The following is an 11688-nucleotide window of genomic DNA, read 5'->3' as shown; positions in this document are numbered from 1 at the left end:
AAAACTGACCTCTGGTTCCACATAAGCTCACACACCCTTCCTGATCCACTCACCACGACAGTTTAGGAGCTGTAGAACAGCAAAGAGGTCAAGCTGGTTCCAAGCAGTCCTTAGAATATGTCCTAGACATACAGCTTCTAAGATATGGCAGCAGGCCGTACATGTCCCCTAAACAACCACACCTTTGTAAGGGTTATCTATGGGATGAGCAGAGTGGTCCATTTTCTAGGGATATGATTATTTATGGTGATCCTACATCAAAGCTGATAAAATCCAAGCTTCAAAATTGCAAATATGAAAACCGGCTAGATGATGTTAAGGAATTACTGTTAATAATATGTTTAGGTGTGATAATGGTATCGTGGTTATATTGTTTATGAAGACTTATTTTTTTTTCAAGACACTTGCTGAAATGAGGCAATGTCTGGAGTTTTAAAATCAAAAGGGAGGGATCAGGGTAAGAGTAGAGAGGAAACAAGATCAGTCATGACTTGATGATTATTTAGCTCCTACTAAAGGGTGGTGGGTGTATGGGCTTTCTTATGCAATTATTGCTTCTTGTATATAGATTTAAATTACTGATACAAAAAATTTAAAACTATTTTTTAAAAAGCTTCATCTTGTGTGTGCCTCCGGATACATAATCAATATAGTGTCCAGATAACCTTACAGAGTGGATTAATGGTTCTTAGCCTGAACGGGCAGAGAGAGTGGAGAGCAGATGGGCAGGAGGGCAGCAGTCAGGAAGGAGCAGGCTTGGGGCAAGCCGAGGGGAAGCCATCCTGCAGGAGTCTTGCTCTGACAGCCCTCCCTGGCTACCAGCCAGTCACCAAGTGTTACAACAGGAGCAGCCCCTGTAAAAATACCCCAGGGGTTAGTCAGCCTCACCTGTGAGATGTCGCCACCCACGCTCGCCTCTGTCCACACATCAGAGGTCTCGGAGCTCATCATGGTGGGCTTCACGGCAATCGTGGGCTTGGAGTAGGGCGAGCTGTTCACACCTTCATCTTCCAGGCGGCAGTTCTCAGGCCTGGGGGGCAGGCGGGGTGGAGGGGGCAGGCTGCCTGCTCGCGGCTGGGGATGGCTGGGTGCCAGCTGGTGGTCACTCCGCAGGCAGAAGCAGTTCTTGCAGGACCCGGGCTTCCAGATATGCTCCACAAAGTCACTGCACGCAGACATTTTCGGGCTCTCAGGGATCAGTCAGATGGCCTGGTGTATCTTAAGGGGACGACGTGCTGGCTCATCTTGCACCCAGCTCTCTGGCGTAGTCTTGCAGGAGGCAGATGTGGGTCACAGAGCAGCTTCCTGGAAAGGCAGAACACTTGCCTGATCAGAGGTCTACCCCTCCAGGGGATAGGTGCATTTTATCAATGACAGTCTGATTTTTTGACTGGGGAGCAGAAGAGGGAACAAGGAGGGAAGGAGGAGAAAAAAGGTAAAGATTAGTATTTCGTTTATTCTGAGGCCCTCACCCATTTGTCATGAAGCTCTTAGTCACTCTCTAGTGTGGCCTTATCAGAAGCTAAAAACCAAGAGCAAATGTCACCTGAGGCATGAGCAAAAAAGACATTTCAGTTCCCTGAAATCGTGAGTGTTCACAAAGGGTCTGAGATGAGAAGCTTACATCCCACCCATGCATTCCCTGCTGCTAGGGGTGTAGAGCCTGGGACTCTGTCCCAGAGAAAGAAGAACTGTGAAGCAGCGCAGGGGATAAGCCACCATTTTTAATCAAGAATTGTGTGAGCTGAGTAGGGAGATAAGCCAGGCCAGAGTTCAGCACTGTAATCCACACTTCTCACCAGGCAGAGAATGAATGGGTGAGAAAGGGGAGAGGTATGGTGCTGGCCTCCCCCAGGGAACCTAGTCAGGCAGTTGGGTATCTTGGGAATTTGTCCCTTTCCCCCTGTTTAATATATGTTATCAACCCAGTGCTCAGTGAGGCCAGCAAAGTTGGAGCTGCAGGCCAAGGGGGAAACCAGAAAGAAAAATGCATGATCGCTCCAGTCCTGTGGTCGAGGGTGGCTGGATGGAATATAAAGAGGAAAGAGATTATCAGAGTTTTTTTTCCCTGCAACCCTGGAAGTCAGGCGGTCAGACAGGGCTAGATGCCTCTGAGTAAAACCAAAAACAATGTACATGGTAGAACCTAGTAAATTCACCTTAAGGCAAGCGCAAAGGGTTGCAGATATTAACCAATCAACCTGAATGACACCCCATCAGGTAGCTGGTATCCTCACAGATGGGGAAACAAGGGCAATGCCATTAACTTAAGGCCTGTTCATAGATGTTCAGAGTTTGGTGGTTCTGGAAAGAGAATCCAACTTTGCTGACAGCCCCTCCCCTCACCCTGTCATCCATTCTGAATTGCTGGCCATTATCTGCCGCTCCCAGCTCCTCTTTTCTGATTGAAATGACCTGACTTCCTCATCAGGAGTGTTCAGGAGAACCTCAGAGGAACATATTCTCATTAAATAGGGAGGGTGTTGCCCAAGGGCTTGCTCTCCACTTTCCTCCCATGAGAATCTGCTTTGAGGTTGATGCTGTTTAAACTATCAACAGGACTAACCAGGTAGAAGGAGCCAGGAGCCCCAAAGATCATTCTAGAATCTTTGTGGGAAGTGCTGTCTTTCTGGTCTCCCACACTCAGAGAGGGGTGTTGATTCAAGAAGGGATGAAGCTAAATTGGCCTCCTTTCCCTCTAAACTTAACCATGAAGCCATTGCATTGTTAAGCTAAATGAACACTCAAAAATAAAAGACAAGTATTTGTCCTACAGCACCCGTGGTTAGTGTCTGATGCACCCCTCTCTTTAAGATTACTGTGGGTTAGGTTCCTCTCCTCCCCAGAATACACCCAAGTAGGTGTATTCATTCCTCACCAAATTCCCCAGAAGAGGTCACTAAGCTTCAACAAGCAGAGGATAGCAAGGATTTTTCTTTCTCCTACAATCTTAGGCCACAGAGAGCTTTAGGCTCTGCTACTGCTAAATTTTGGAAGGGGGAAAAGTGGAAGCATTTTGGGGTTCAGTAGGGCACACATCACCATACCCCTGCCCCAAGGGGAGGAGTAGGTCCTTTCTGAGGGAGCTGATGAAGGCTACCTGGGCCTTCCTGGCCACAGAAGGCAGGTCCCCTCCACTGCAGGCAGAGGCTTCCTCACCCCCTTGGGATGGAGGAAGAGCTTGGAAACTACATCTGTGTGCATGTCATGCTCCTGCAGCTCTTCACAAGGCTGGGCTATTGAGGAGGTAGGTGTCTCACCACTTCCTTGGGGCTGACGCAGATTCACAAAGCAGCAGTTTTGGGTGGTCACATCTCACTTCCTCAGTGGGCAACTGAGAGCACAAACTTGTCATGGCTGCACATGCCAAAGGCCCCCTCCTTTATCTCGGATGGCCCACTACAGCCCTGGAACTTTACGGTGGGCTCTGAATTACTAAAGTTCAGGATACTTCCTTCAGAATCCCTCCCTAGTTTATGAGCACTCTCTTTGCTCCCACGCTCAGCTCTGAAATTCTCTGACATGGGCACAACTTTCACCAACACGATTACTCAGAGATGCAAAGGTTTTTAACGGAAAGTCTTTGAATAAGAGAACAGAATGAAGGTCTCGGCTCCCACAACCAACTCACTGCATCCTGTTAAAACTGGTTTCTCAGTTGCAGCGAACAGAATTTACCACTATGTCAAGCCAGAAAAGATTCTTTTCTAGCTCTGTCTGGAGAGGTTCTCTGCCTGAAATAAGCTCCTATTTGTTTTAAGTAAAAGATGGTGAAAAACTCAAGCAGACCTCACAATGAGAGAGCAGCACCTCGCCTACCAGCACCAACTCTCCACAGCCTGGGAATGGCACCTTTGCAGCCCACATTCCTTACCTCGAGGGGAGACTGCCCCCAGATTTATGCAAATTATCCCATTTCAGTGGGAGGCAGCAGTTAAGATTAGAAAAAGATCTCAGCATTCTTTTTGATCCAAGTCATGATAAAATATCTTTGCCTCTACAAACTTCTGCACAGCATTTGTGGCTACAATTTGCAAGACTGAAGCTGTCAGATACACTCCCACCCCCCCTTTCAAAAAGAATCTGAAGAATGGTGACCAGATTCCTAAAATGAAATCTTTTGGCTCAAAATGCCCCCTCATACTTACATCAAAAGCTGCTTATGCCTTACCCTGAGGTGACAGAATTCCAGAAAACACTCATCTAATAAATGTATGTGTGTGCGCACACACACACACACATATATATATACACACAAATATGTGTGTGTGTGTGTGTATATATATTACAGTTAAATTAACGAAATACCGGAAAGGAAAATACATATGGAAAGTGTCCGGATTTCAATACTCTAGGGGCAGGGATTGCTGCCCAGGCAGAAAGGAGAACGTCACAGTCTTAACACACACCCACTACACACACATACACAGAGGGTAAGTCATACATTCACCCAACTTTTGTTTTCTTTTTTCTTTCTCCAGCGCTATGTAATCTAATCTCAGCAGTAGGAATGTGGTTTTCGTGGGTTAGACCCACTACAGTCTAAACCAGTTAGGAGGATGCCGAGAAGAATTCCCCCAGGGCTTCCTGTCAAATTTCCCTCTCAAAAAGGGAAGGGGGTTGTAAGGATAGTTCAGGCCAGTGATCCTTCTGATCCTGACCCCTGGAACTCTGGGCTCTGCCATGGGTTCTGCAAAGCCATGTGCTTGCTGGCTGAGCTTTACCTGTGGGAAATATACAGTTAGCTCGCCCCGCCTGCATTCCCACGCACAGGCCCTGAAGCGGCAAGGCTCTATTTTCTAACTGTGTAGGTGTGTGTCCGTCTGGGGAGACAATCAACACAAGCAAAGGTTAAGAACGTGCCCACGCTATGCCTGTCCGAGGGCTCGGTCAGGGCTCAGGAAAAAGGCATCATCTTCCCTCCGGAGAGTCTGTGGCTGGAACGAGTCGGCGCTGCACACCAGGCAGCTACCCTGGGCCCCAAACCATCGCCCCTGGGCCCTGGTCGGAGCAGCCCGGCGACCTCACCGTCTCTGCCCCTTTGACAATAATGCTGCCCCGGAAAGGAAGTCTCCACCCCAGCGATCCCTACAGCGCGTCAGTCTCTAGCCCCAAACGGAGCAGCAAGCCCCGCACAAGAGTCGGTTTCCCTCCCGGAACTCGAAGGAAAGTTTCCCATTTTTAAGAGCGCGATTCTCGAATGAATCGAAAACGCCCTCTAGCTTCCCTGTCCTCCAGGCTCGGCGCCTCCACCTCGAGCTCAATCCGGGCGCTCGCGGTCCGGGCGCGCCACCCTCCCCAAGCTGCCGCCTGTCACCCTGGGGACCCCGACAGGAGCTCGCCCCGCTCGGCGGCCGCAGCGCTCCCCCAAAGCTCCCCTCCGAGGCCACGTTTGCCAGACAAAAAGAGGCCGGATTTGGAGAAAGAGTCGCGGGCTCACCTCGGGGCCGCGCTCCCCGGGCCTCGCCGTCGGTCGCCGCGCCGCCAGCCGCCGGGCCGGGCGCCCCGGAGCATTGTTTGGGGAGCGTGAGCGCAGAGCGTGCCCGGCCGCTGGCGGGTGTCGTCTGCCGGGGCCGGCGGCCCGGTGGCAGCTGCGAGCGCGGCTCCGCCCCCTCCGCCTCCGGTTACGCCGCCCGCGCGGCTCCCGCCGCACCTCCGCAGTCCCCGCCGCGCCCCGCGCCCCCTGCCAGCGCGCAGCCGGCTCGCAGCCCCGTCCCTCCAGACTCTGCCCGCCCGCCCGTCCGTCCCTCCCTCCGCTCGGGACCGGGAGGCTCCACCTCCAGCCCGAGGCTCGGCGCCGTCTGCCCCCAGGCGAGCCCCCGTACGCACCCTCCCCAGTGGGGGCCCAGCACGCTGCTGCAGGGGCGAGTTTCGACGTTGGCAGCCTTGAGCTCACCACAATGGATGTATAGGTATTATAGGTGTCCTGCATCCCTCCACCCAGCGGGCTCTGCGTCACCCTGGGGGCGGGGAGGAGGCGGGAGGGGGTAAAGCTCGAGAGCTGGAGTCGGCGAACGAGAAAGCGAGGGGTCAGGGGTAGAACGGTGAGGTTCAAAATCCGAGACCGGTTCCGAAAGGGGTGTGGGCACCGTGACTGTCTACTGCTGTTGCAGGCGGGACGAAGGTGGCGCTGGAGGCACCCAGGCTGAGAATCCCGACCGCGGGTTCCAGGTGCTGTGCAGTCAGTCCCCCGACCAACGTCAGGCTGATTGCTTAGCCTCTTTGTAACTACTTTTCTGGATTTGGGACGCAAGGTTGAACTGAAGAGAGCTGTTCTTCCACCACTCTGGGACACCAGGTCCTCCTCAGGCGGATAGTACACCTGTCTTTTATCCTGTTTCCAGTAAGTGACTTTCTCACTGAGGTAGAACGAGTTTGAGATAGTCCTCGGGCTAAGAACTTTTACCTGAGAATCTGACAGCCTGACACCCAGTCAGTCCCCTCCCCACTGCTGCCTTGGACAGGTCCCTCGCACCTTGACCTGAGGTGTCCTCGGGGAGTTAGCACCAAGGTCATCGCCGTGCACCAGCTTGGGTGGGGGGAGTGTGGTGACATGGAACAGAAAGGAGACACACGGGAGAAATGCCTGTGGCCTCCCCTCTCACCCCCACCCCTACCCAAAGCCAGTGCATTGTAACTGCATTTAGGGTCCTCTGCCCTTCAGCCCACCAGGGTGAGCCTGTGAGCCCCCACCCAGGGGAGAGGAGGAAGATTAGCTCCCCTTGAGATTCCTGGGCTCTCCCTGTGATCTGTGGTGGCACAGCAAGGTGGAGAGCGTGAGGAGGTAGGTGGAGGGGAAGAGAGGCAAGACGTGTTTTTGAGGTTCAGCTTTGGTGTGAGAAGGAAAAAGGTAGACAGAGGAATACTTCTGCGTGCTCCAATATCGGGGCTTTCTCCTGCGTGTGAATAGAATCTGGGGGAAGGTGTAGAGGAGTGGCTGTGGAACTGACATTCCTTCATTCCGTAAGTACCTACCCTGTGCCAACCAACTCCGTGAGAGGGACATCATCCTTGTTAGAGACAGGAGCCCACATGCTTTGCCAGGGCCCATCAGCTGAAAAGTGGCAGGACTGGGATGGGAACCAACAGCTGTCTGCCTCTCCTGATGGGCAATTCCACTCTGCCATGCTGTCCTCTCCAAGTACTGGTAGTCCAGTCCTATTGTTCTTTCTTCCCAATGTGAGGGGAAGCCATCCAAACAAACATGGCAGGAAAACTGGTTGGGCTCCATCAGTTCCAACAAAACCTGAAGGTCCAGCCCACTCATCAAAACCCAGGAGGGGAAGGGGTTGATAAGCAGGTAGGCACAGAGTGATCTGCATTTGAGAAACACAAAAATGACATTAGGAGGGGCACACAGCTCAGTTACAAGGAGATAGGAGACAGGGCAAACCCGGCATTGGAGAAGTCCCCGGTTCGCATGATTCAGGAAATATATTTCAGTTCTTCCGCCGTAAGGCCCCGGGTTGAGGCACTACCTCTACAGGATGGAGCACAAGGTGCGGAGCACTCACTGCCCACTTGATCTTCTTCTCTTTAAATTTATCCTTAAAACATGCGCAAACTAACAACATGTAGTTACAAGAAACAATGACTGTGGTGTGACAAGATTGGCAGTTCTGTGTCACAGGATAGCAATGAAGGGTTGATTAAGGCTTTCTGCAAAATACACCATGTTCTCACATGTTTGTTTTGCTGCACTCACAGAAAATAGATACACTATACGTTCATTGCTGATACGCAACGTGCATAAAACGTGCATCGTTTTATGCCAGCAACATGGCCTTAAAGACGGCTTCATCTTGCCTAATGAAAAGAATCAAAAAATACTTCAAAAGACTCACTTAGCACCACATAAAATACCCATTCTCTCTTGCAGGGGCTCCACCAGTGACTGTTAAGTATGCTACCTCCTCAGTAAAGCTGTGGTAAGCTCATGCATTTTAGTAAACAAAATTCTTGCTTGAACTTCCAAACTATACCCTGCAATGCGGTGCAATTTGTGTACACACAGCACTCTGCTTCTAGCCATTTCTCAGTCCGTTTTCATGACACTTTCAACTGCAGGGTTGGAGTTCACTGATACCTATCAGACCTTGAAGGAGAGTGATTCCCTTTAGGTTCTTAGTCCGTGAGCAACAGTCTGTACAAGAGAGCAGTAAAATTTCGGAAAATTAGGACAAAGGCTGGGAGAGAGGTAGTGCTTTGGGGTGGGTAAGATAAAGTTTGAAATCAGAAAGGCAAAATGGCAGAATGAGGAAGTGCACACCATTAAGTTATCCTGAAAATGCTAGCTGGGGTGCTTGAGGGGTTGGATAATGCAAAGATTGGAACAAAGCAGTTCCATGCCTGATCTCGTCTCAAGCCAGAGCAGAGACCTCAAATAATTGAGAGGCGTCTCTCACCTTAAAGGGAGAAAGTAGTTCGGTTTTAGTTAAAAAACATTTATTGAGTGCCTTCTACTTATGAAGCACTGGAGACAGTGCCCTAGGGGGAAAAAAATGAAAGATCAGTAAGACACGAAAGGCAAACTCTATGAGAAGGAGAGAAATCAGGGGCAGCGGGAGTTCAAAGAAGGAAACGGAAACACAAAAATTGGCTTCATGGGATGAAGGAGGCTGAGGAGGATGGGAAGGATTTCCACTGGTGGACAATGAGCACTTTCCAGCCTGCGAGAAGGGCGTCCACGAAGGTACGAGAAGGGCAGCCTGGCGGGAGCATGGTTCTGGGGACAAGGCTGGAAATGGAGTGTGGCATTGGACAGGAAAGGCTTGGTTTCCATGCAAGCCAACAGGACAGCGCTGACATTTCTGAGCAGCCCAATGACATTATCTTGGTCTTTCATTAGCTCTATCCAGATTTTATATCCCAGGTGGATTAGGAAGTGGGAGAGGAGATTGGAGACAGGAGACTGGCTTGTAGTTACTCTCCGTGGTCCCGGTGGGAGGTAAGGGCTGGAGAAGGGAGATGGCAGGGGGAATGGAAAGGATGGGTGTTGAATGGATGGTTTTGAAAGGCAGAGGGTGGTATCGGGACTGGCTGCTTAGTAATTCCCTAGGAGTGAAAAGATATGAACCAGTGATAGCTGACATCACGTGGCACTCACTCTGTGGCAGGCCTGTGTGGAGCATGATTTACATGCCTTTTTTCATTTAAACCTCACAGAAGCTCTGCAGGAGGTGCCATATGAGGGAGAGGAAGGAATGGAAGGTGACCCACGGAATTTTAGCCTCCGGACACCGGTAGCCTGATGGCCATCATCAGTACAAATAGGCAAGCCCTGACTGAGTTTGTGGTCTTTTGGTTCTGAAGAGAATCATAGCCATCCATGAATGAAGTTGGCCTGCCAGATGTGGTGGCATTTTCAGAAGGAACCGACCTGACAGGAAGGCGTGAAGGATTGGCAGGCACAGGAATCCAGAAAGGCGGTGAAGGAAAGGCCCTCTTTAATCCAGACAGTGTAAAGAGCAGGCTCTGGGGGAAGACAGCCAGGGAGGAGGTGTGAGCAAGGGAATTCCAGGCTTCGGTTAATTGGGTAAGGTGGGAAGTGTTGGAGACCTGCTTAAACTCTTGGTTACTTTGTTTATAACAGCAGGAAGATCCAAAGGACCCCTCAGAAGAAGTAAATCAGATGAGGAGACAAATGGGATGGGAAAGGTGGGTTTGATAGGGATGTGATAGGGAAAAGTCACATTTCACAAGGGGAGGCAGGGCCACAGAGGGGGAAGGATGGAACATCTGGAAGCCCCAGGCCTGTGCTGGGCCTGCCTTGGTGGCCTCTGGGGTCCCCAGTCACCATGGCACCAGGGGTAGGGATGGCAAGGAAGGAAAGCAAAATGTCTCCTGAAAATTTGCTCTAGGGAGCTTTCCAAGTCCTTCCTGTCCTGTTAGATGAGACCCAGCAAGTCAGCTAAGACTGGTGTAGCCAGCACTCATGGCCTCATGCCCGTCCTCATTTCCTCCAGACCGACAGCACGTTGGGTCGCCAACCCAGAGTTCTCTCTTCCTTCTCTGAGGTGTGCACGCTCAACTAATCTTATCGGTTAATCCCTCCCCTGTGATTATGGTATCACATCCTTGTGTCCCAGGCTTTTTTAAACCTTCCCAACATCCCATTTCCCCCTGATTTTGGGCAGCTCTCCACAGGATAATAAAACATTCTAGATAATTTACACTATCATATTCCAAGCACTGAATAGATTTTTTTTTTTTGCCCAAACTGAAAGCTATTATTTAAATGACTGCAGGATGTCAGAATCTCAAACCACATGGGACTGAAAGCCTAGGGTTCAAGATTGTTATGATCTTTCTTTGTGCTCAAGTATGACAGAGCTCAGATGTCAGGTGTTGAGGAAGGAAAACAGTTTTTTTTTCCTTTTATAATATAATTGCAGTTAGATGTGCATTCAGTGACAGAGAACCTTATTGAAAACCTCATTTTTTCAAATGTTACTGTTTTGGTTTGAATTGCATTCCCCCAGCCCCTAAAAGAGACATATTGAAGCCCTTGTATGTCAGAATGTGCCCTTAGTTGGAAGTAGCATCTTTACAGAGGTAACCAAGTTAAAATAAAATCGTTATGGTGAGCCCTACCCCAATATGACCAGCGTCCTTGTAAAAAGGGGGAAATTTGGATTCAGAGACAGACAACCACAGAGGCAAGACAGTGTGAAGACCCAGGGGGAGAAGAGGCCACATGGTTGCCAGCAAACACCAGAAGCCAGAAGGTACAAGGAAGGCTGTCTCCTGGAACCCTCAGAAGGATCATGGCCCTTTGTGGAGAACTTGATTTCCAACTTCCAGCTTCCAGAACTGTGAGACAGCATGTTTCTGTTGTTCTAAGCCACCCAGGTTTTGGTACTTTGTTACAGCAGCCCTAGGGAACTAATACAGTTACTAAAACGAAGATGTTCCAATGGTCGATATACACTACTGCTTCTAGCCTGAAGATAAAGATTTTTCAAAAGTCGACTCACAAGAACATGACACACAGGCAACATGTTAATTCATGCCCATTGCAGACATAAGGGTAAACGGTTCACTGTAAAAAGGTCAGAGTGTCCCTTCATTCACCCTGCCCTAGGAGGAGAATGATCATTCTTTCATCCTGAGCTCCCTCTTTCTTCTCTTTTAGGGTTTATGGTTGAGGAAAAGTCGTGGCTCCTTAAGTGAGCTGGCATGCAGTTAGTTGAGAAACTCTTTACTTCCACATCCACGCATTGTGAATTAAGGCGAATCTCAAAGCCCATCAGGGGATTGTTCTGAGTCCATATACACTTCCAGAGATGCTGGTAATGGACATTAGACATTAGAGATCAGTTAGGTCTAATCTCTCACTGACAAATGGGGACACTGGGGCCCTACATGACCAATGTGACCTGCCTAAGGTCTCATAGGACATTTAGGAAGCTCTTCTGAGCTTTTGAGGTTGTTTGGTTTTAGTATGAACTCAACTGTGAGTTAAGGATGTGAAAATCAGAACTCTTTGAGGAATCAATTCATGACTCCCCCTGCTCAGCTTTCTGACGGAGCTGGGGTCAGGGCTGGAAAGAAACAGACTATTTTACAGTAGGAAGGGTCACAAAGAAAAAACAAACGCGTTTGAAAGATCCGTTCGTTACCCTAAAGAAAATGTCCTTGTTGTACAGCCGCTTTGGAAAACAGTTTGACAGTTTCTTGAAAAGTGAA

At 49.8% G+C, this 11688-nt stretch overlaps 2 protein-coding genes across 4 annotated transcripts in view; one reads left to right on the top strand and one right to left on the bottom strand.

Moving 5' to 3' along the window:
• The window catches only part of PRAG1 (PEAK1 related, kinase-activating pseudokinase 1), a 47409-nt gene extending 41562 nt beyond the window's left edge, over window positions 1–5847 (bottom strand). The window contains exons 1-2 of one of the 3 annotated variants that reach the window (XM_073219075.1): window positions 5830–5847; window positions 889–1390 (exon numbers count right to left, since the gene is read on the bottom strand). In XM_073219075.1, the coding sequence (XP_073075176.1) occupies window positions 889–1179 (291 nt within the window). In that variant the 5' untranslated portion in view covers window positions 1180–1390; window positions 5830–5847. Of the gene's footprint in view, window positions 1–888; window positions 1391–5440; window positions 5580–5829 lie in introns of those variants that run through there. The other 2 variants (XM_036997474.2, XM_036997484.2) reach the window with 2 other exon arrangements.
• LOC108402263 (uncharacterized) lies at window positions 4871–7858 on the top strand. Its single transcript, XM_036997759.2, has 3 exons — window positions 4871–5140; window positions 5239–5912; window positions 6114–7858. Exons 1-3 carry the CDS (start codon window positions 4871–4873, stop codon window positions 6226–6228), a joined length of 1059 nt encoding a protein of 352 aa, XP_036853654.2. The 3' UTR covers window positions 6229–7858.
• Window positions 7859–11688: the final 3830 nt, after the last annotated feature.

The sequence above is a fragment of the Manis javanica genome, chromosome 12 (assembly GCF_040802235.1).
Source record: "Manis javanica isolate MJ-LG chromosome 12, MJ_LKY, whole genome shotgun sequence".
NCBI lineage: Eukaryota > Metazoa > Chordata > Mammalia > Pholidota > Manidae > Manis > Manis javanica.
This window is presented reverse-complemented; position numbering and strand designations above follow the sequence as displayed.